The sequence below is a fragment of the Protopterus annectens genome, chromosome 3.part1 (assembly GCF_019279795.1).
Source record: "Protopterus annectens isolate FY-2018-M chromosome 3.part1, PAN1.0, whole genome shotgun sequence".
NCBI classification, from domain to species: domain Eukaryota; kingdom Metazoa; phylum Chordata; order Ceratodontiformes; family Protopteridae; genus Protopterus; species Protopterus annectens.
Window position 1 is genome coordinate 1,036,004,140 of NC_056732.1, and position 25,564 is coordinate 1,036,029,703.

Sequence of the window (25,564 nt, forward strand, 5' to 3'; positions counted from 1 at the left end):
TTTGGGTGAGATAGTATAGGAGTTGCTTGTGAACACATAAAGTTTGAAATTTCCGTGGAGGAGCCACCCTTATGAAGTGGGATGACATATGATATTTTCCAAAGAGAGGGAATTGTAGCCTCTGTAATGGTTCTGTTTATCAAGATTGAGATAGGGTAGGCTATAACATCAGATGCTATTTGCAAGTATTCGGCCGGAAGACAATCAGCAGATAGGCTGGATGGTTTAAGTTTCTTCAGTAGGCTTCTAATATAGGAGGTGGATATTGGTTGAAGATTAAAGGCAGGTGGAGATTTACTAATAGCATTGATTATGGATGAGGAAGAAGCAGGTAACTGACTGGCTAGGGACTGGATCGTTTCGGTAAAAAAAGAGTTGAACGCATTTGCTATTTCTACAGGATCTTTACCAGTAAGTTTCACGGGGGTAGGGGTGGTAGGCTTCCCAGAATGAAGGAGGTTGTTAAAACCTGCCCAGAACTTCTTTGGGTTATTCTGATGTTTGTCCTGGAGGTGGCAGTAATAGTTCTTTTTATCCTGAGTGATATTGGATTTTGTAGAATTTCTGAATTGTTGAAATATAATGCGATCTAGGGGTGCTTTCGTGGTTCGCCACTTATCCCATGCCTTGTCTCTGAGCTTAATTTTCAGTTTAGTTTCTTTGGTTAGCCAAGGTGCTACGCGAATCTTTGATCTGATAAGACGATTTGGTGCATGAGTGTCTAGTATCTTTAGGAATGTGTCATTGAAGTAATCCACACTCTCGTCTAGGGGAAGTGTTTTTAACATGGACCAGTTACACGATTTGAGTTCGTCTAGGAATTGCACTGGGAGGAATTTCTTCTTATTTCTAACTAGTCTATAGATAGGAGGTCTTGTGAACCTCAATTTATGTTTCATAATGAAAGTGATAAGGTGGTCACTAAGATCATTGGGGAGGGTCCCTGTAGTATAATTTTGTGAATCTTTATTGGCAAGAATCCAGTCGATAGTGCTTTCTTTTTGCCTAGTATTTCCAATTCTAGTGGGAGATGTAATATTTTGGGAGTAGCCATGTAGGTTGATAGGTAGGGGATACAAAAACTGTGAAAATGGAAGCTTTGTTATATGAATATGAATAGTAAGATACAAGCAGTTAAATGTTTTTAGTCCCATTAGTTTTATACACAGGTCAGGCATACTTTTATCAACCAGAGGATAAGTTGTGGATAGCAATTAAAGAAGGACTTTAGCTGGGAGGGGAAGATGGCAAGAGTCAGGTGGGATAAGCTGATTCTTCCTGTAGAGCAGGGCGGATTGGGATTACCCGATTTGAAGGGGTATTTCAGAGCTACACAGTTAAGGCTGCTATGTGTAGCACAAGCAGAAAGAACATTATAATTCAAAGTGGAAAGGGATGATGATGAAATGGGGGGGGGGGGCTCAAGAAACAAGGAGAGACTGTGATTTTGGATGCAGGCCTTTAAGGAAAATAACAATAATCATACAGAATATTATATCTATAATGTAGCAGAAAGTATCCTAAGAACTAAACCAACACAGGAATGGTGAAAGAAGATTCTGCCAATAGGGATGAGTGCAGTTAGGGATATAGACAATAGGCAAGACGGGGCTTGAATCTATTGGAGAAAACTGGCAAAGAAACCAATGTATTGGGATCAAATAACTAGAGAGAGAAAGATGATAGAATGGGAAGACGCCAAGAATTTTATTTGCAGTGTAGATTAGAGATTGCCTTCGCTATCAATGGTTGATATCAGAGTATAGGCAAAGGAAAAGAAATAGGGGGGGGTCCTACATTTTTAGTAGAAGCTAGAACAGAAGCTGCCATTAAAAAAGGAATAATTAGTAGAGCATATAAAATATTGCATGTTAACTATAAGAATCAATCAAAGGAGGTTAGAAAGGATTAGGGAGGAGAGATTGGGTAAGAAATTCACAAAGAAACAATGGAAAGATATATCCCAAATATACAACAAAGTCTAGAAGATTTAGGATTTTTGCTTGAAAATGTTTACGTAGATATTTTTATACCCCAAGTAGACCCCAGAGAATGTTTCCTCAGGTAGACAGCAAATGTTGGAGGTGTGACAGGGAATACAGCGGTAATTGGGAACATATTTTCTAGAAGTGCAGTGAGTTGGCGGACTTTAAGGATTCACTGCGAGATGCACTGTCGAGAAGCTGGTTAGGCCAATTGGTGTGACAAGGAAGATGATTTTTCTGAGCTGTGATACAGAATTGGAATTGCCTAGACATGGTAAGGCCTTCCTGTGTGTAATTATGGTGGCTGCCAAAAAGGCAGTTACTAGAAAATGGAAATCAAAATCTAAACAAACTATACTAGAAGTAGTGAATATAGTAACAGAGATAAGACAACTGGAACTGAGATCTTTAGAAAAGGGTAGGAGCAAACTATGTCAGAAAAAATGCGAATTGTAGGAACAATACATACAGGGGAGGAATGAGGTTTAAGAGAAGGGAGGACTTTAATGAACTTATTAATATTTGACTGAAAATGATTGGGTAGATTATAAGTGATGTGTAATGTTTGCAACTGGGAGTGTCTCAGTATGGTTTGTGATGTAAAATGCTTGCAACTAGGATTGTATCGGGGTGGTTTGTTTTCATTTATATAAATGTATGATTGCCAATGTCATAAGTGATGGTTTAATAAAGATGTTTCTTGTTTAAAAAAAGGCAGGAGTTGAATAATTTATGTAATGTTGCTTAGGTTATATGATATATAGCAGTATATATGAAGCATAATCTTTGTTAATTTTAACTTGTTAATACAGTTTGATTACTTTTATGTAAATGTAAATTAGCTATGTCACAAGTGATAATTCAGTAAAGGTGTTTAAAAAAAAAAGATAATTTCCTTTGCTACAATCATTTGCTCCCCCAACATTTCTGACAAAGTATTTCACTGGGAATTTTTAAAATCTGCAAACCTGTTATATTTCCAGAAAACATATTTCCAGTCAGCTCTCCCATTCCTACTACACCTCCAGCAATTGCTATCAACTTGTGGAAAATTTTACTGAAGTTTGCTTGGAGTATAAAAACACTTACGCAAACAGTTCCATGGAGAAGGGACTTTATTGCATACTTAGGGGCCATGTGTATGTATGTATATATATATATATATATATATATATATATATATATATATATATATATATATACTCTTACTGTTGCTTTGTTTAATGCTTTTCTATTCTTTTGTCCCAATCTTTTGTAACTTCTTCTGATCAATTCTTGTTGCTGTAATGCAGTATTTTATATGCCCTACTAACTACCCTTTCTTAACAGCAGCTTTGACTCAACTAAAGATTCAACTAGGTCTGGTCTTTCACGTATCACTTTCCTATTGCCTTTCTGTTTGCCTGTAATCTGTTTCAGTCCCTAGTGAGGAAAGATGCATAGTTTCTGGTTTTGATCTTGATTCTGCAACATGTCCTGACTTGGATTTTAGAAGTGATTGGTGTTACTAGGAGGTCTTCTTTCCTTCAGATACGTTCCTTGTTTAGGAGAGTCCTTGTAACATTAATGGTCATTGCGTAGTTCAGTGTTGCAGTAATAACTCTTGGTATATCTGCTGCCAAAGACTCGACGGCCAACCCATCTACCAGAGCTTATCTCTCTTCTCCCTTGTAGTCGGCCAGACCTACATCCCATCTTGATATTTGTAGTGTAATATGGGCTTTTTCCTCTGGCATCTTTAGTTTTTTTTCCCACATTTCACTCCAGATTGAATTATTCTGAAAGCATAATCAGTCTGTCAGTTAGGCCTCACTTCCAGACAGAGCAGAGGTAGGTAACCCACTGGAGAACAGTACTTAGTTTTTTTTCAACATGTGTCTAGTTGGGTATTTGATAACCGTAGCTTTCAGGCATCAGGGTTAGATGTCAGAAACTGAAAAAGTAAACTGTTTGGTGTTTAAGAAGTAAATCCCCCAACAGTATGTTTACAAGTGTCTTTTTTTTTTTGCCTAAGACCTGAACATGATGTTGCAAATTGTCGTCATTGTACAATGTTTAATCAGAAGATGATCAAGAGAAAGGCCAAAGGCTCACTAAGACTATCTTAATGAGAGAAAACTATGTGCCATGTCTAAGACCACCATGGCCAAATTCATCATAGAACATTCTGTTGAGGAAAGGGAAGTTTAAGTACCAGGAGGTTGTCAACTTTCCTTCTGAGTCCAAAGGCGTCTTCTGGGATCAAAGGCATCAGGTCAGAAGAGACACTTTTGCAACCCCTGACTGTAGTGCCTGCTTCATCTAATGTCATGCATTGCCCCTCTGGAGACATTTACATGCTCAGATTACAGCATAGCTTTGCAACCTGTATACCTTTAGTAGTCAGTTGGTCTAGAGGCCTCTCAGTTTGGCCTCTGGTTTTACTGTCCACATTATGTTAGAAAGTAAGGGCAATATTCCCTCTGTGTTTGTATGTTAGGATGTCAGTGGTTTCAGAAATTACGCCTCAGAAGCCCATCTGCACATGTAGGCTTTTGAGGTGGTCTGTACAGCTAAGTCAAGGGCCAGACAGTCTAGGCAAAAATGGATGTCCACTAGTTTGCCATAGCATGAGTCTTCTTCCATTCCCCATCCCAGGCTTCCTCCTTGTATCTCATGAGGATTGCTCAGGATTTTGTTTTCTTGAGGACCCTTCCTGTAAGGAACCATCAGTGACAGCTGTCCCTTTTCAACAGAGGGAAAGAAAATCACCCCACCAAGGACTCTTGACTCCTTTGAGGTAGACAGACTGGCTCGTGTTAAGTAAATGTCCTCCCCCTCTGTATAAGTTTGGCACTGAGAACATCTTCTGTATCAGAGGGTGTCTCATTTATGGATACTCTTCATAGAATGAAAGATCACTTCACATGGTGTACAAGGAATTCTGTCTGGTCCAGAAAAGATGCAGGGAATTTCTGGGACTACCTGAGCTTACGTCTTTTGCTCTTTGTCAGTAATTGATACCTTGAATGGTGTCTTTGCAAATGTATTCTTGTTGCCAGATTTCTGGCTGCCTCCTGCTAGGAAGCCCAACTGCTTTTACAGGTTTGGTGTTGCCTTTAAATACCTTTATAAAAATACTGGGTAGTTCCATTTATTGCAGTCATTGTTGCTGGTGACAAGGAATGAATTTTTGGTCCAAGAAGCTGAAGTGATGCCTGAAAGGGGCCAGGAATAAGCTTGAGAGACAATAGTCAACTTGCTTGTCTTGGGGGGGGGGGGGTTTGTGATGCCATGATGGTCTGCAACAGATGATGGTTAGCGGTATTAGTGTCTCACAAGAGCATGTGCTCATTAAGAAAGAAGGCTAATGTTAACACAACAAGGATAGTAATGTTGATAATGGGAGACTTGAATACACATATCGGGACAGATAGAACAGGATATGAGGACTGCCTGGGTCCAAATGGGTGGGTCACAGGAATAAAGACGGAGAAGCCATTCTAGACTTCTGTCTGGCAAATGCTTTGATAGTAGCTAACACATGGTTCAGAAAGAGAGACAGTCAGAAGATCACATACAAGAGTAGTCAACATGCAACTCAGGTAGACTTCCTCCTAGTGAGGAAAAGGCAGTGGGGCAGAATCCATGATTGCAAAGTCATCCCCAGTGAAACAGACGGCCCACAGCATAAACCACTAGTTGCCACAATCAGCTACAAGCAGAGGTCAGAGAAGGCTCTAAGGTCAACAAAGACCAGGCTGAAAACCTAGAAATTGATTGGAGAGAAAGTACAACAGTTCAAGGAATTACTCAGGGCTCTAGCACCCCAAGGAGGAAATAGGTGGAGTTGAAGAAGAATGGCAGCGCCTAAAAACAGCATGTGTTAGGACTACAGAAATAATATGTAGCCGAGCCAGGTATGGAAATAAGGTACATAAGGAAAGCTGGTGGTGGAATGCAGAAGTCCAGGAAGTCATCAAAAGAAAAAAGGAGTGCAGGAAGAAGTGGGAGACAGAAAAGTCTGACCAGGCTAGGAAGAACTACTGGTTAGCTAACAAAGAAGCTAAGAAAGAAGTTGCAATAGCAAAGAGTAGGGCATTGGAGGCGCTGTACCAACTTCTGGAAAGTGATTCAGTAAGTGGCATAAAGAAACTATATCAGGTTGCAAGGCAAAGACAGAAAGATAAAGAAGATAGACACCCTTTTTAAGGGATGCCAGCAACAACTTGCTCACCAGCCCAGAGGACATTGAAGGCAGATGGAAGGAGTATTTCCAGCAGCTTCTGAATGAAGAAAACCCCACAGAAGCTGTACTGCCCCAGAAACATCTTACGATGAGAGAAGAAGAGGAGCCCACCCTAGAAGAAGTAAGAACAGCACTAAGGAAGATGAAGTCAGGGAAAGCAGCAGGCTCAGATGAGGTCACAGCAGATATGATAAAGATGCTGGGTGAAATAGGGAAGAAATGGCTCCTGAGGGTGCTAATAGTAGTGTGAAGAGAAAGGCGTATCCCAGATGACTGCAGAATAAGCATACTTGTGCCATTGTACAAGAACAAAGGGGACATCCACAACTGTGGGCAGTACAGAGACATCAAACTCCTATTACATTGCATGAAAGTTCTGGAGGGGGTGATTAATAAATGGATACACAGAGTAGTAGAATGTAAGATGAGAGATGAGCAGTTTGGATTGAGATCAGGATGCAGCACAACTGACCTGATGTTTGCATTGAGACAGATACTTAAGAAGAAGCTAGAGATAAGGAGAGAGTCCAACTGGGCATTCCTAGACTTGGAGAAAGCATATGACAAGGTCCCAAGAAAGCTGATCTGGGCAGTACTGCAGTGGTTTGAAGTCCCTGAAACATTGATAGAATTAGTGCAGGCTATGTACAAGGACTCAATAACTCAAGTACGGACAATGTTCGGTCTCACAGAAGGTTTCCCAGTGGGTGTGGGTGTATATCAGGGTTCATCTCTGAGCCTACTGCTGTTCATACTGGTGATGGACTACATTAGCAAACAGGTTGGAGGGGATGGATCAACAAAGATGCTGTATGCAGACGATGTGGCAGTACAGGCAGACTCTGAGCTAGACTTCAGCAAAGGAGAGGAGAATGGAATGCAAATCTGAAGGCACATGGGATGAAAATAAGCACAAATAAGATGGTGGTAATGGCAGCAAATTGGAGAAATCAGAGGAAGCTGAGAATAGAGATAGAAGGGAAGATAATGGAACAGGTAAACAGCTTCAAGTATCTGGGAGGAGTAGTTGAGGAGAAGGGTAGTCTGAATGAAGAGGTCAAAGCTAGAGTCAGAGGGGCTGCAGCCCACTGGCATAGAGTATCAGGTGTAGTCTATGACAGAAGAATGCCAAAGAAGCTGAAAAGTAAGGTGTACAAGACAGTGGTGCGATCAGTACTACTGCATGGTACAGGATCCTGGGCAGTAAAGGCAGAACAGTTGAAGAAGCTAGAGGTGATGGAAATGAAGTGGCTGAGAAAGGTGATAGGATGCACACTGTGGGACAGAAGAAGAAATGAAGACATAAGAGCAGAAGCCAAAGTAGCTCCAATTGCAGAAAAGATCAAAGAGAACAGATTACGGTGGTTTGGGCACATGTGTAGAAAAGCAGAGGACAATCTGTTGAGGAAGATTTGGGACAGGCAGGAAGAAGGTAAGAGGAAGTGAGGACATCCAGCAAAGAAGTGGATGGATTGTGTGAAAGAAGATCTGCGACAGTCAAGCATGAGTGTTGAAGAATGCAGGAGTGTAGCACTGAATCGAGAGAGTTGACAACAGTTCACACGGTATCCCAACCCCATGTAGAAAAATGGGGCTGATGATGATGATGATAGTAATGTTAACACATCATGGGCATGAATTACTACAGGGATGTGCTTATAACATTGCACACCTGTCTTTCATGGCTGACAATTGGTTAGGACACCTCCATGTCTTCCTGTCATCTCTAGCAGATGAGTAATTGCTCTGCCAACTCTTCATCCAGGTTAGCAGCCCTGGTCCAGAGGTTTAACTGTGCAGTCTCAGGTTGGGGGTACAGATTAGGAGGAAGGACAGGCACTGACATTCGTTGATGGTCATCCTGGCTGAAGGGGGGTGCGAAAAAGAAACAAATATATGAAAAAATCCACATCCTAGTAATAGGGAGAGTAAACTTCTTGACATATTTGGGAAGAAGCCTACTCCTCTGCTACCCTTGTCATCTTTACAGGTGACATATCAGTGGGACCCTCTTGTCCCAATTGAGGGAAATGATGAACAGGATAGAAAACGAGGACCTGCAAGTGAAAGTGCTAGACCTGTGCAACTTCATTTATTATGGCAGGTGGCTAAGCACTGCATTAAATGTGGCTATGATGCAGTAGATGCATCATGCAGGGTAGCATCTGGGGGTCAGTCTTGAGATGGTATGGCTGGCTGAGGGCACAGTTTCTACTAGAAAGTGTTAAAGAAAGCAGAGCTTCTTAATGCTCCACGTGCAGAGAAGCATCTTTTTCAACCCCTTGTAGAAAAGGGCTATTTGGGGTGATGTAGTGGAAATGATGCTGACATGGAACAAAGTACCTAGGTTCTAAATCTATTTCATAAAGTAGACTCCAATATAAGATGAAAAGTCAGTGATCCAATTGTTAAAATTTGTAAAACAGTGAAAGCAAAACAGTATGGTTACAAATTAATTCCTGATCTCAAATTAGGTTGTCAATAGTTAATATAATATCGACAAACTGGTGGAAATGGAGTGAAACAGGAGCAAATGTATATACCAATAAAATGTAATTTATTCAATGGTGTCCATACAGATAAGCGCTTTCGCTAAAAAGCATCATCAGATCTTTTTAGCGAAAGCGCTTATCTGTCTGGACACCATTGAATAAATTACGTTTTATTTGTATATACATTTGCTCCTGTTTCACTCCGTTTCCACCAGTTTGTCGATATTATATTTGCTTCTTTTGGATTTGGTCACGGAGAGTTTATCGGGTTATTTGGTGGCTAGTTTATCAATAATTTTATTATTTTTGTAAATAGTCAATGTTTAAATGTTTTTGGTTAACAAGCAGTATAAAATCAAACATGGAATTATGACTACAAAGAATAGCTGATGGTGATATTTGGATTTGCATGTTTAACAATAGCAATATCTGAACATGTCATTTTTATTCATTCCTCAACATATGGGTCTCTGATCTGCCATTAGGTCTGGCTTGGACACATTTAATTAGATGCTCGGTTTTCGAATCTGACTCTTCAGCTTCTTCCTTTACCCATAATGTCTCAAACCCCTGTAATACCTCAGATCTTGTTTGCCGCTTCTATGCTTCAGATGAGGATCTCACTGTTTCAAGTTTTTGGGGTGTTGTTTCAACTCATTTGTGAGTTAAAGTAGAAAAATGTTATATTTCATAAATATTTCTTCTCTGTATTTCTTTTCTGTTATTGGGTATTGTCTGCTGTAGGTTTTAAGTCCTTTTTCCCTACCTTTTTTTTTTTCCGGGTATTCTCATTTCCATTATTGGTAATGCTTTCTTCTTTTCTTTCCTTGTAAAAAAATTTTCCTACCTGTACATAAGGTATTTCTCATATACCATTGTTGCTATTTTTTCTTCATATTTCTATGTTTTTTGTTTTTTTTTTAATATTTGTTACTAATTTTTCTACCTTCTTGTTGATGTGGCTGAAAAGCTAACAGATTTTAAGAAGTGCATTTCCTGTGGGCATAAGATACTCAATTCTGATGCCACAGGGAGTGCATATGTTGTTTAGGAGTAGCCCACCTTGAAACCTCCTGCCACATTTGTGTGGATTTCAGTTCTCTGCCCTGTAGTAATCATTACAACAAAATGGTGTTAAAAGGGTTGCTGCCTGTGTCTGCTTTTTCCACTACTGCTTCTGCTTCAGGGGATCAAACCCCCACCAAGAAACAAAAATCCTCCTTGGAGTCCAAGGAGTACAAAAACCCTCTCCTGCCTAGTCTCTGAAACCTGCTCCAGGCTCAGAGCCACTTGCTAAGTTACCTAAAAGGACAGATCTGACACTGAGAACACTCAAATCTGCTCGGGCTCAGAGCCTCATTTTTCACCAAAGCCCATGTCACCACTGCTTCGATCACCCTTTTTACAAGAGGCTGTGAAGAAAATGTTATGTCCTCCTTCCACATCGTCTTCTATCAGGACCTCCCAGAGTCTTTCTGAGGCAGATGTGAATAAAATGGTGAGGAAGTTCCTCAGGGCTCAGATTCAGATGGGGGTAGTACTGTTTCCATCTCCCATCGGATCCGTGAGCCTCGAGCTTGTATCTCATCTAGTTGTATTTCCTTCTCTGTTCTCTCCAATGATTTTGGAGCCCTCAGCTCCAAGAATTCTGAAAGTTGGTGTGTCGGATCTGAAGACAGCTACGTCTTTAACTCCATCTGCGTCCCTGACTTGTTTGGAGCTGATCCCTGTAGAGCAAGATGAGTCTTGGAGCTGAAGCTTTGGCACCAGATGTGGTGGGGATGGTTTCAAGATTTTTGGAGCTGTCACTTCCCATTGGCGCTTCGGCACTGGATAGCTTGGGGTCTGACTCCTCCCTCATGGCAGGAACCCGGGCAGGACCAGGGTTCAGCAGCACCTAGAGCTTCAGTTCCAGTGAGACCAGCAACAGCTTCTCCTAACCCTTCTACCTTTGAGGTGGTGGAGAGAGCTCTCTCTCACCCAATAGTCCAGTCTACTCTTATCTCTTCAGATCAAACCACTGTACTACCTTCAGATCTGAGTTTTAAGCTTTATCAGCCTATCTTGCAGGGATAGCTGGCCCATTCGAGCTTAAATGCAGTTCCTCTGCAGGAACTTCCCCTCTCTTCCGATACCTCTCCAGATCATCCCACTGAAGAGGTCCCTCAGAAGAGATTGTGCAAAAGGAGGTACATACATTCCCATCAAAAATTTTTAACCAAAGACACCGACTTCGATGAAGGGGAGGAGTCCCCAAGGTCTCCACCAGAACATGTCTGCTTTGGAGACATTCTGGAGATTCTTAGCCATGAAGTTGGATGGTCTTACAATCCCCCTTCCCAGGAAGAGTCAGTGTTCCTGGAAACCTTCAGGTCCGGCCCATCGACATCTTGGGTTACTCCCCCAGCGGATGACCTAGATCTTGTGTCTCACTGGGCATGGAAGGAACTGGATACCATAGAACCCATCTCTCGTTGCCCAAATAAACTTTTTGCTCTGTCCAAAGACAGACCTCATTGAAGGAAGGGAGTTCCTGTGGATGTCATGGTTGTGGCAGTGGGCACTATGAAAGAGGTTGCTAAACACAGTTCTTCTGTCCACTCTCCTAGCAACAAGTCCAGGCCGATAGGTCATAGGTTGGTACTAGTCTATCGGTCCTATGGCCTATACAAGCCTAGCTGTAACAATTCCCTGGCTATTTCTTCCCACAATATTTACTTCCCTGGACCATTTTCTAGCAGGGTGACTGACGTGATCCCCGGGGTGAATTTCCTATCTCCCATACAATCGTCAAGGTTCCTTTTGAAGAGGGCCAAATAGGTGCTCTGCTTGACATGTATGGGCAGTCTATTCCAAAGTCAGAGGAGTCTCTGGGTCAGGAACCTATCCGTCCAGCATGTTTTGTTCATTGTGATGACAAGGTTTAGATCCCTGGAGCATGTGGCTCTGAGGGATTGGGAGTTCTTTAAGTGTAGCATGTCCAACAACTCTGGGATTGACATGGCCTTGTATGTTAAGCAGAGATCGCCTCTGAGTAGACAATATGCGACAGAGTATAGCTGGAGTTTTTTTTAGACAGTCAGCATAGGGAATCTGCTTTAGGCCTGTGATTCTTTTAGTGAGGTATTTCTGCAGCCTTTCCAGTTGTTGCAGATGTCTTGAGAGGTACATACCAAACGAGACGTTGTATTCTATAATGGGTCTAATGAGGGATGAGTACAGTGGGACAATGACCTTCTTTTTTCTGGATGAAAAGCCCTTAGTGATGTAGTGTGCCACATAGAAGGATTTCCTGACTGTTGTGGCGATGTGATTGTCGAAGGTGAGACCACTGTCCACCTGGGTCCCCAAGTCTCTTATCACACTTTCGGTGTTTAGTGTACTGCCACCTATGTGGTAATTCACGGGTACATGTTTTTTCCCAAAGGGGATACCTATACATTTCTTGGCATTGAGCTTGAGCCCATGGCTCTGGCACCAAGCATCTGTTTCTGTAAGGCCCTTTTGTAGAATATCCACATCATTTGGGGATACAGTAATGGCTCCCAGTTTGCAGTCATCTGCGAACTTTGTTAGCCAGAATCCCTTAGTGTTGGCCTGTACTTCAGAGAAGAAGTAGATGCCAAACAAGAGTGGTCCCAGGACTGAACCCTGAGGTACTCCACATGTCACTTGTCTGGAGCTGGATTTGGAGTCGGCTACTTTTACAGTGTAGGTTCTGTCAGTAAGGCAGTTGGCAACCCATCGAGTGATGTAGGGATTAATGCCCAGCTTACTAAGTTTATCTATGATTCCAGAGTGGGGGATGGCGTCTAAGGCCTTGGCAAGGTCCAGATAGGCTGTGTGGACCGCCTTACCCTCTTCCACAGCTCTGGAGACTGATTTGAAGACATCAGTCAGGTTCAGGAGACAAGATCGGTCCTTCACGAACCCAAACTGGGTGGGGTCCAGTGTTTGAAGGTTACCATTGTCTTTGTTTATAAGTTCCATGATCATACGTTCCATGGCCTTGCAGATCAGGCTCGTCAGACTGATGGGGTGGTAGTTCCCATCTGCCTTGTGGAGTGGGATAACTGTAGCCATGCACCACTCAGTGGACCCGAAGCCTGAGGTGAGGCTATGATTAAACATGGCACTTAGGTGAGGTGCCATCAGAAATATTATATGCAGTGCAGATGAGGACACTAAAAAGGACAACACATACCTTCCCCGAAGCATCATGTAATTGCCTAGAAAATCCTGTCCAAGCTCCCTACTACATCAATAGTCACAGAGTAACCACAAGAAAAATATATTCTCCTTTCCCGTGATTTTTGTCCTCTGGCAGTACAGCAGAATGTATTAAACATTATGCAAACAGATGTAGTCATTTTAACATAAAGGAGTCTTGCATCAAGATCCGCAGAACAAGACAAATCCAAACAGTCATTTTCAATGACCACAGAAGAGATTGTTACAAAAATATAAAACCATGACCACACTAGGGAAAAATTCTACAATATTTAATTTACTGCTACAGCAATTCGACTGGTCACCTTTAAAATACCTTCACTTAGACCTAGCTGTAAAATATTTTAAGCAACTCATTTCAGGACATAGTAAATAACTTAGCTACCATTAGGAAAATTTGTATAAAAGCCAAACAACTGCCTTGGTTAACAAGTTTGCTTACATCTCAACAGCCTTTGCTTTACGGTTGCTTAATTAGGCACATTTCACCAAATTACAGAGAGATGTGATTACAAAACTCTCCAAGTCATTTCCTGGGTCTTTGTTGGTGGAGGACCATAAAAATCTATCTTCTTCGCCCACATGTAGGTGACGTCTGGACATAACATCCTCAGAACTTTTTGCCACCTGTCCAGACGCATCTCCAATTCATTGGTCTGAATGCCTGATGCCGTTTTTGCAAGTTTGAATGCAGTTTTTGTTTGCCAGTTCAGTGCCACGTCATCTTGCTGGTTCTGTGCTGTTGCAGATAAATACCCCATTGGGGTTTTGTTTTTTATTAGCATTTTTGTTGCTCCAGGTGGGGGGGGGGGTTAATGTCATCCAGAAAGGGTAAATGCCAGTGCGGGAGACATATTCCCCATAAAGAATGCCACGATAAGTGTATTTTCTTGCCTAGGAGCTTCTCACAGCTATACAGTCTGTTCGATTTGTCAGGCTTTCATACTGAAAACCCTTCATAGTAGGCTGTCTTCCCTTTCTTTGTATCTTGAGAACCAGCGACTTAATCTTCTCCCTAAAGATGCAATGGAAGGAACTTCCCGCCTTGAGGGTCAGCTGTTAGGGAAGAAGAAGGTAAAAAAGTTTAGACTGGAATCATCCACTGTCCATCCTATGCTTGGTGTTTCTCCCTAGTTCGATGAGAATCCGGAGGCTCACCTGGCTTTGTTGCTGGATTCCTCTGCCGCGACCGGGTTGGAGGCCACTGAGGATCTGTCTTGCAGCACATCCGATGAGGCAGGTGTTCGTTTCCTTTCTTACATATCTAAAAATCCCCACCCTTAGTTGTATGCATGAAGTCTACCTCTGAACTCCCACACTGAATATGGACAACAGTTGCATTAGAGAGATGCCACCTTGATACTTCTGTAAAGGGGGCACATGTCAGCAGTGATGTGGTAGGATTTCTGTAGTCCATAAGAAGGGAATAAAATGTTCATGTAAGTAAAGACAACAACTCAGCAGCTGAGGGATAGTGGGGAGTAAAATAAGAAAAACAACAGCAAAAGACTGGAAGAAAAGTATGTTAAACGGTTATTTCACTCTCCTACTCCAAAGTAGAGTGGGATCTACCCTACAGAAGGCTGGCCTTTTTACCAAAGGCAGAGGAAAATGGAAGAAGTGAATGAAAAGCTGCTGTAAAAAAATAAACTGCAAACTAACCAAAAGAGAAAGCAGGAATGTCTTCAGGCCCTAGACCGAGAGAAAGAACAGCTATGATTTATCTATGCTTATCCCTTCCTCCACCCTCCAGATCTCACCCCCACCTGTATCCTCACCAGTACCTCTTGCACAAACATTTCACATAGAGAAAATAGGGGGTCATTTTGGCCCCTTTGGCAGACAGTGAAAGAAAATCGCCACAACAAAGAAGCACTTTTCAGTTTTAGGCAGGGATGCAGACTACTGTCCTTAAGAAGTCCAAATGTATTAGGTATTTCTGTGATCTCCAGGGACCAGATGTTCGTAATTCAGCCCATGCTATAATATCTGCTGTTGCAACAGTCCATAGAGGACAAGAGTACTGAAAGCAAACGTAGTAGCACAGTTTTTCTCCACACTGTTCTAATTCCAAGAAAATAAGACACATTGAGACCCATCTTGGGTCTTACAAAACTTAAGTCCCTAAAGAAACCCACTATTCAAAATGCTATCCTTTCTGGGCTCTCTACCTCTCCTGCTCCCACAAGCTTTCATGGTCACCCTGAACCTCAGTGATGCCTACCTACATATTACCTATAAGCAGGTTGTGAACAGATTATTTCCCAGATACCTCTTTGTCTTTTGTTTTTTTCTGTGCTGCACCCAGGTTTTGCTCACAAAGAGCTTGAGTAATTCCCTACTGCAGTACCAAGCATTCCATATGGCCTTACCTGAATGACTGCTCCATTTAGGTGCCAACTCTAAAGGGGGTTCAGAGTGCCCTTCATTTCATTCTGGCTTGATTTTAAAGCCTAGGCCTATCTCTAAACCTTCCAAAATCACTCTAGTACACAGCAAACTGGTCTTGTTCCTAGAAGCCCTGCTGGACGCAGAGTACCATTAGGTCTTCCTCTCCTCGGACAAAGTGCTTTTCATACTAAACTGATTCTGGCCAGTAGCACAGCAGAAAAATAAATCACTGCAAGGGAATTCCTAATAATGCCGGGCTACACAGTCTCTTCTGTTTTTGTGGTAACCCTAGAGAGGCTACATTTTAGTGTTAACCCTGTTGAGGCTACACAACAGGAAGCTACTGTAATATCTAAGAACAGAGGATGCCACTATGCCTAATCCCCACAGTGCCCCAAACTGCTATTGCCTTGCATCAAAAAAGAGCTCTCCTGGTGGATCCATCAAGTGCAGCTCAGTTGAGGGGTGCCTTTCAAGCTAAGTCCTGATACCCATGCGCTCACTACAGACTACTCAGATGCAGCCTGGGAAGCTCACTGGGGATTGCTGAAGATCCAAGAGACCTGGAACAAAATCCAGAATAGGAGATGTATCAATGTAAAAGAGTTTATGGCAATCATTCTCTCCATCAAGGTATTCAGGCACATTTGACAGTAGAGGAGTCCGGCACATCTTCACAGACAACACTCTGTGAAGTGGTACATCAACAAGCAAGGAGGAACCCACTCCTACCTGCTGCTTATGTTGGTAGTGCAAGCCTGGGTCTGTCCCAGAGGAATGACATCAAGGGCTTCTTATATACAGTGCATTGAGAGTGGAGTGGAATAAGTCTGTGTCATCAAGCCCCCTGGACAGTCCATTATTTCACTGTAACACCCACCCCGTGAAGTATTACTTGCTTAAATGCTAATAAGCTAGATACGGTGAATAGCATTTTATGTGGTACACAGAAGATCTCTGGAATTTAGTTGAATGTAGACCTCATGAAGGTTAGACCATATCTGTAATCCGTGTGTGTTATTTCTTAAGCCCTTTAATACGACAGCTACTAAATCTTTGGAATAAATTACTGCTTACAGTGAAGATAAGTGCCTGACTTAACCATATTCAAAAACAATATTGATTTATAAACAAGTAACAGAAAATATCCACGTGAAATAATAGCAGTCAAAGTTCTTGAAGGCAAATGGGTCATAAGTGTGGCTATAAAACCATTGAATTTGAGCCTACAAGTCTTGCATCTTCATGGTGTGTTATTTGACACTGAGCTCAGTGTCTTCATCTTAAAGAAGAGAGTGGAGGGAGAACGAGGAGGCAGTTAACCAACTCTGATAGAGCGAAAACAAAAAAAAAAAAGCAAGAACCAAAACTGAAGACAACACTAAATGTGGCAAAAAAATAGCCATTCAGGCCTCCAGTAAATGAGGTTTATTAAAAGTTCTAACATCATACCCAGCCATAAATCGGGGAATATTTTCTGATCTGTGGTCAGGTATGAGTAGATGTACTGGGGAGAGAGACATGATCAGTAATAACTAATCCTCTAATGGATAGATGTTATACAGAGTAGAGAGTCCACAGAAGTAAGCTTTGTTGACTTGCAACATCATGAGTCATGCTGATGGACAACATAGTCTTGTATTGAAGGCAGCGATGAAGCTGTTGTGTGTCAGTTAACTAAAAAATAACAAATAACACAAATCATGAATTTGCTGACTTTATCACTTCTGAAGTTAGTATATGTAGCTAAGAGAACGGTCTGTGCCCTACCCCGACAGAAGTATTGGTTGAAATGTTTTATGTTTTTGTTTCTTGAGTTATATTTGTATTTTTTTGTGTGTTTTGGCTTTTGATTTAAAGTGTTCACTTTGAAAGTTTTCCTTAGTGGATATCAGGTCTGTAATTTTTTTTATGACAGGAATGTGATGCTATACCCTTCAGTGTTTTGACATTATTCCCTGCTGATTCTCCAGAACTAAGATTGGTTATCTGTGTGTGTTTACTGATGTTGCGTATTATTGCATATTTAGGATGACTAGGTCAAAAGGAATTCACAGAGCTGAAAATTTGAATAAACTGAAGAAAAGTAGGAGAGTAAGGTTATACCTCTGCCAATTATTGTGGAAGATGCAATTTAGGGGAGCATAGCTGCTGAAATAGAGAGTGGAGAGCAGGGCAGTTAGTTGTTAACCAGAGGGCAGAAGTAAGAGCTAATCTAGCCGTAGTTTAGAAGAAAAAAAAAGAGATAAAAATAGTACAGAAATTCCCAAATGCTTTATGATATGAAGTCGAAACAGTGACACAAGGTAGCCATGTATAGACAGTCCGAAATGTATTCACCATACCTGTACTCAAATTAGAAAGATTGAAATAACTGCACAAAGTAGCAGTTGTTTAAATAATCCATAGAACTTAATTTTTGCCTCATATTTTTGATCCTTTTCTCATAAACTTTAAGATGTTCTGGCAAATCACTGTGAAGTCACTAAATAATGACATAAATTTGAGATCCAGATTTCATATCCTTCAGAAAATGCATGCTAATGCAAAACCTGTTATTCTAACAACTTTCTAAGTTTGTAAGAGCGATATGTAAATTATTCCCCTGATTTTGGGCCTTTGTACCACCATTATTTTGTCTTTGCCCAGATTTCGTGTGATTACAAGTTGACTGGTATGGTTTATTGGTAGAAGCTACTGATGTATGTTCATACTTTTGTAGACTTACTGAATGTACATATGCTACCATGTATAATTTTGTATTTTGTTGTGCTGTTTATTATTTTATAGATGGAAAAACGAAAAGATCCAGATTCTGTTGATATCAAACATGTCCTTCTGGATATGAGGAAGTATCGTATGGGACTTATTCAAACACCAGACCAGCTGAGATTTTCATACTTGGCAGTAATAGAAGGAGCAAGAGACTTAAAACTGGATTGTTCTGCACAGGTAAAAAAGTCTTATGAACATCAATTTTTACAAACAGTATTTTATGTAGAAAATATCAGTGAATCAATATCAAATAGGTCTCCTTGTCAGCTTTTTAATCTCATTGTCGCACTACGTAGTGCAGGCGTTTCACCAGTGGAATTTTAATTTGTCATCTTTAGTAGCATGTGGAGGTATGTTAACTGAATTCAATTGCCTGCTTTAAAGTGGGTTAATCAAGCACACTGCAGGAAGGGAAGATCCTACATGGCTTTGCAAATTTTATTTAGAACATTTTCACTACTTTTTAAGGGAGCTTCGCCACAGGTTGTTCTCTCTGATTCTTACATTTATTTGAAGTGTTCATTTTCTTTCAAATGTACCACTAGTTATTTCTTTAGGAGTTTAACCTGAGTTTTTATTTATTTTTACATATATGATTTCCAGCAGCATCTGTAGACTGGTTTTAATATATTCACCCAGGAATTTGCTTATCCTTCCCTCAGAATTTGTGAAGATGGCTTTTTTCAGACTTGTTATTTTGACTTTTTTACTGTAGTTGTTTTTATGCACAATGTCTGAGGAGTTACAGAGATGTGTAATTGTAAGCATGCAGTTAAGGATTGTTACATTCAACAGTATTTTGGAACAATACTAAGGTAAGCGATCATAGGGATAATAAAAGGCTTAGCCAAATGCACCTTAAGTATTTATTTTCATTTATTTTATTTATATTTGTTTTCCGTGGTAGAACACTGATCTCTATAGACCTTTTTCAGACTCAGTCAGGGAGCAGTGTCTGATTGTGACTTGTTCAGAGTCACACAGTTAAGTCATGGAAGCTGAAGAAGTCAAACCTTGGATCACTGGACCACAGGAAACAGCTTACTAGCTATTTAATCCTGTAAGCCAACTCCCAGACTACTAGTAGTTAGAATTAAAAGTATTTGACATTTTTTATGAGTACTTAAAAATGCCCACTTCCCAAATCAGAAAGGGCTGTACATGATAGTTGTGGTGTAAATATATGTCTACCCATTCAGTCATCAAGACTTCCAGGTTCATGTGGAGTTAACTCCTACTGATGCCTCTAGGCATCAAATATTGCTTATTCATATTTGCATCAATAATTCCAAAATCATGCTATGTAGAAGGTTTTAAAAGATTTCATCTTAAAGTTTACACAATGGCAAACACAACTGCATTAATATTTTACCTATGGCTAGTGCAGGTAAAGGGATATTAACTGTTATTTTTATCATTAATTTATATAGATATAATTCTCACGTTTCTAAATATCTCAACATCCAAGTAACACAGACAGAACTCTTTAGTCTCATATGAAAGCTCTCAGTTGGATGAATAAAATGTTGCTGACAGAATGTGTGTAACTTGAGTGGTTGTTGAGATATTGTAAGTTGTTTACAAAGTACTACAAATTTAATAGTTACTGTGTTTACTGTGACTTATGAAATTCGGTTTAAGATCTAGAATCTAAAGAATATTACCACTATAAAAATAGTTTGTGCTGAATTGTTTGCCATTTATACTTTTTTCATAACCCATATGGTTCCAGAGATACGGACATTTGTTTGAAATGTGAGGACATAATTTGATTCTGTAAAAAAGGCTTAGGCTCCACCCATTGGAAGTTACAGTGCAAACTTCCTGAGCTCCATTGGAGTGAATGAGTTAAAGACAGAACAAGTAGTAGTTTGCTTTACCTGCAATGGTAGTTTATTCCGTAGGCTGGGAATACTTAAGTATCTCTAGTGTGGGTGTTTATAGAATCATTGTTTTTTAATAAAGAAATTGGAGATCAAATATGGTCGGTTAAGTCTTTCAGCGCTTTCAAATGTGAGACACCAGTCACATTGGAGTGGCTGGTAGGCTATGGAGTTTAAGGAGAGTTGTGCTAAATTATTAGGATAGTTGAAGGATTTAAGGCCTTTAATTTTTTGGGTTAAAAATTGTTGGGGCCTTTCCATTTGAGTGAAATTCTTGGATTTGTTTTTACCAAAGGGGGCACTTTATTCATCCATGGGTCTGATAAGGGAAAAGTACAGTGATAAGGTGATTTCTTTGGATCTTGAAAATATTCCACTGGTAATTAACTTGGCTAAATTAAAAAAAATCCGGACCATGGTGGAAATATAATCGAATGAGAGAGAGTTGTGTTCATAAGTACCTGATCTCTTATGACTATATTTGTTTGAAGAGGAGTGCCGTTTATAACATTTGAGGTGGAAACAACTTTTGTGCCAAACTGTGTCATGCTGAACATTTTTGTATTTAGCTTGAAACTGTTTTCAGCACACCAGGTATGTACCTATTCCAGCCCTTTTTGATGCAGTTTAATATTAGTGGATGAGTGGATAACAGTGCCCATTGTGCAGTCATCAGCAAACTTGGTCAGCCACACTTCAGGGATATTGGCTTGGATGTCTGCAAAATAATTGCCAAACAGGAGATAGGCAAGCACTGATACCTGGGGTACCCAACTAGTTATAATTTTATGTTACCAGCAGCTCCTACTACATGGAATCTATTGGATGGCCAGTTTGCAATCCAGTGGATAATGTAGGGATTGGCATTGTTTGTCATATTTTTCAGTAGTACCAGCATAAGGGATAGTGTCAAAAGCCTTGGCCAGACCAAGATAAACAGCATCAAGAAAGTGACCTCTGTCCACAGTCTCTGTAAACTTTTCAAAAAAGTTTGGTATGTTCAAGAGACAAGGACCTACCTTTCACAAAACCAAACTGATGAGTCTAGATGAGTTAATTTGCCTATGTTTCTATAAATAAATTCTGCTGTGGTACATTCAGTGGCTTCGCTTAAAAGATCGGTGAGGCTGATGGGTATATGAGTGAAATTCCTTTTGCCAGGCCACCCTTTTGTAGAGAAATCACACTGGTTGTTCTCCAGCTGTTAGGGACAAAACCTTTTGGATAGGGTGAAGCTGAAGAGTTTAAATAGAGGTCCAGATAGTGGGATTCTAAGACATTTTCAAAATTGATTGCAGAAGAAACTAAATTTTGAGGGGTAGTAGGCGCAACAGTGTGGGTAAGTAAGGTAAAGTTAACATGAAACTTGTCTGCTAATATACTGGCTATATGGTACCAAGCATTTTAGTTCACTTTCCCTACATATATAAAACCAGTTTTTCTGTCATTTGACTTGGAATTTACAGCAAGAAAGAAGCATGTTTAAAATGTTGAGCAATGCACTGTATCATTCTTTTCCTTGCAAGTCAACAGATGAGGTCCTCACATTAAGCTCTCCCCAAGAAATAAAATTAAAAAAAGAATGGTGGTGGTGGGGGTTAAAGCAGTGAGCTGCAGTTGCTATGGTACAGTATTTGAGCAAGTCACTTAACCAAACAATGCTTCTGGGTCACCCCCTGAAAAGAGACTGTGTGCGTCCATTGAGCCTACCTGGTTAACATCTGGGTATTATTATTATTGTTAAGGATGTTAGTAAACTAAGTATAATTTAATAGCTCAAATTAAGCAGAGAATTTATAAAATGTTTGACTCCTTTACATAAAAAAATCAGCTGCTTCCTGTTTCATTTGCCAGCACATAGCTCCAATGGCTGTGATTATTCTTCTAATTTCTCAGAACTCTAAAAATAGCTTTACTATTACTCCCAGAGACCTCCAGTCAGCTTCTCAGATTTTTCTTCATAAGATTCATTCACAACATATATACAGTAAATTTACAACCGATGGGCCTTACTTTCCAGACATTACCATGTTGCTGGTTGTGTTCTTGCTTGACACCAAGATAAACTGTATCACTCAGTATAAACAAATAATATTCTTACCTTACATCTCCTTACTCTCCTTCTTCACTCTTGTCCTTAGTTCTGTCAGTTTCTTCCCCTAATTTTCTTTCTAATATACCATAAGCCTGCCTTTCTCTCACTCCGTATTGCAATTCCCGTTTAGTATTCTAACTTAAATTGGCTAAAATTTCTCTAACTATAAAGTCATAGCCATGTAACTTATATCTATTCTTAACCAATGTTTTCGTATTATGTCTAATTTGGTATAATTATTTTTCAAGTGTCAGTAAATAAATTAGGACTTGACATTTAGTTGTGTTTTTTTATGAGTCTATCATCCTTTAAAACAAAACCAGTGAGTTCCTCTTTGTAACTGTAGAGGATATTTTATTAAAACTGCAATGAATCATTGTTTCATGTCTTATTGATTGCTGTTTGAGTTAACGTTCCTGCACTTGTAGTATGATGAACCATAGAAGATTCAGTTAAATCAAAATAAATAAAAAAAACTGAAGTGGAACTGTGCTTAGGTAATAGACATTTCCTTGAAGCTATTTGGACCTTTGGAAATTAATTGGTTAATGTATAACAAGTCTGTATAACATTGTAGCCTTCTGTTAATGTTTTATGTATGGCTTCCATGTCTTTGTTGCAGTATTATTTACAATAGGAATCCCCTGCCAAGGGTAGCCCAATTTCCAACCAGTATACCAAAGCTTTAGGTATAATATGGATGTCGTATGTCACACTTATGCTCCCTGCACAAGGCTTACAGTCCTGAGAACTTCTTTCTTGCCAATCAGAACGCCACTTAGATAGTCTGAACGCGCTTTCATCTGTTGGTTGCCAAGCCATTTTTAGATAAGTGCCCTGTTGGGGTTTTTCTTCTTTTCTTACTTTTTGCTGGTTATTTGTTTACTTGTCATCCAGAAATGGGGAAATGCCAGTGTTTGAGAAAGATTCCCATAAGGACTGTCATGAGCAATGTTTGTTTTGCTTAGGTGCTTCTCATGACCATACATCTTGTTCTATTTGTCAGGTGTTTGTTCTGAAAACCTTGTGTAGTTGGCTCTCCTCTTTGGCTATTTACCTACAAAAACAACATCTTAAATAGCTGGCTCAGGGTACTATGATGGAACCTTTCCGACCTGAAGGTTAGCCATCCAAGAAGATGATGACCAAGAAAGTTCAGTCAAATTCTTCTGCTTTACCACCTCCACTGGAAGTTCCTGTCGAGGCTGGTGAAAGCCCAGAGGACTGCCAATTTTCTCAGTCTGATTCCTCTGCAGCAACCGCTTTGGAGGCCAGCATGGACCCCGGCTTCCTTCATGTCCCAGGAGGCTGCACAGAAGTCCATTTCACATGTTCAGGGGAGACCATGGCTGATTATTTCCGAAGGGCATAGGGGTGTTCGGTAAATCCTTGTTAGGGAGGAGATCCCCATTGTGCTTATTGAGTGTAGGCAGGGGTCTGAGCCACCTAAAATTGTTAAGGCAGATGCCCCTTTAAAAAAAGAAGCAAAAAACTAAGCATATTTCTCCTGCTCCTAAGGATCCTCATTGTGAATATTGCAGGATTTTACGCAGGGTTTGTTTAATGCCTTTATGGCTTTGAAGGCCCTCAGGAGGTTTCTGTTCCTGCTTCCCCTTGGTCTTCTATTCTTCTTAAGAGGCCTAGGGAGCAGGTTTCGTCTGATGAGGATACAAATTTTGATGAAGACTCCTTGACTATTCATCACAGATTTCCTCTCCCTTGGACTGTGGTTCTGAGGAAGAGGGCACCATTAGTCATGATTTTCCTTTTGGGGAGATTTCGCGTATGTTAGAGTTTTTTTAAGTGAGATTGTACCTAGGTCTCAGATGTCCAGAAGAGGTTTTATGAACTCCTTCAAGTGGAGTCTCCCACGCACTCTGCTCTCTCTCCCCTAATGTTCATCGTTTTTCACTGTTGCAGTCATTACTCTTGGGATGTTCTTCATCTCACATTGCTGCAGTCCTAACATATGGGTAGTCCGCTGTCCTCGGTTGGCCCGAATACCAAAGTATTAGGCTGACGTCGGTCATGGGCGCTCAGATCTGACATCAGAGCGTCAGGGTATTAAAGCGCATGACCGACGTCATATCCTCAGTCTTTTTTGCCGCATGGTCCGATGCAGAAGCAGCGTTTGCAAGTGCCATTCGGCGTTCTGAAATTTTCGTATTCTGAGTTTCAGACCGAAACCAAGTTGGGCTAAGTACCCCGTTGGGGAATATTTTTGTTTTTTCTTGCCTCAGTTAATTCCGGATGTCAGAAAAAGTGAATAATTGTATTTCTTGTGGGAAACAGATACCGCATAGGGATTACCACTCTCTTTGTATTCCTTGTTTGGGACCTGAGCACGACGTAGTCGGGTGTCGCTTTTGTGCTAGGTTTAATAAGCGCACCATTAAACGTAGGTTAGATTGCGCTAGGCTTGTCTTCAGTAAGCGGTGTAATTATAATATGCCGTCGGATCCTCCGACGCCCGCTACCGCGAAGAAGCGCAAAGAAAAATCTTTAAAGTCCAGGCAGGATGAGTCGTCCGTTCCAGACGCCGGTTCTTTAGAAACTACGGTGGAATCTGTGGATCCAGCCGAGGTTTCAGTTGAGTCTCAGGGGGAGGCTGTAATTTTGCAAGATGTGGCCTCTCAGGAGTCAGGTCAGGCTGAGGGGGCCTCTCAGGTTGTTGTTCTCCCTTCCTTGCCTAAGGTGGTTAGGCCTTCTCCTTCTGTCTCTAAGGCTCCTTCCAAAGGCAGGCCTGGTTTGCCTTCCACGGGTGTCAGTCCTAGTTCTGCAGGTTTTGTGCCTAAAAAACACATGCTTAAAATGGCAGAAGATTTAATTTCTTTAATCAGAGGTTCTATGCCCCCTCCTGATAAGAGGCCTAGGGTGGAGTCAGAGGTGGAAAGTTTGGAGCAGGCTTCAGATTACTCAGAGTCTTCGGCTGAAGACATTCAGGATTTTCCTCCTTATTCTGATTCAGACGCAGAGGATTCCACTCCTTCTGCTTCTCCTCCAGAGGATTTTTCTTTTTCAGTAACCCTGCATTCTATGAGGGAGCATTTTAAATGGGAAGGTCAGGATTTCTCAGATTCCCGAAAGAGGCTTAGGGAATTTTGTTTTACCACAACATAGGCCCTTGGCTATACCTCCTGTTTTGGATGTTGTTCAAGACATTTTCTCCGGGCTTCCCTTAATCCAGACTCTCTGCCTCCTCGCCAGTTAAGCCAGACAGGTATTACAGAGTACCTGAGGCTCATAAATATCTGTATAAGAGTCCAAGGGCTGACCCAGAAACTATTAGCCAGGGACCTAAGGGTGTCAGGGCTTCTGTTGTAAATAATCCAGTTCCTATGGATAAAGATGCTAGAGCTTTGGATAGATGGGGTAAGAAAGTGTATACCTCTTCCACTTTAGCTATGAGGGCTTTGAATTGCCAGTTTCATATGTTGAAGTACCAGAATTTTCTCCTTACTCAGCTAAAATCTAAAGTGGATGCT

General features: G+C 40.8%; 1 protein-coding gene across 2 annotated transcripts in view; it reads left to right on the top strand.

Moving 5' to 3' along the window:
* The window catches only part of PTPN2 (protein tyrosine phosphatase non-receptor type 2), a 2,647,405-nt gene that overhangs the window by 1,786,596 nt on the left and 835,245 nt on the right, over positions 1-25,564 (top strand). For both annotated transcript variants that reach the window (XM_044067190.1, XM_044067189.1), the window contains exon 7: positions 18,117-18,278. In XM_044067190.1, coding sequence (XP_043923125.1) covers positions 18,117-18,278 — 162 coding nt within the window. The remainder of the gene's footprint in view (positions 1-18,116; positions 18,279-25,564) is intronic.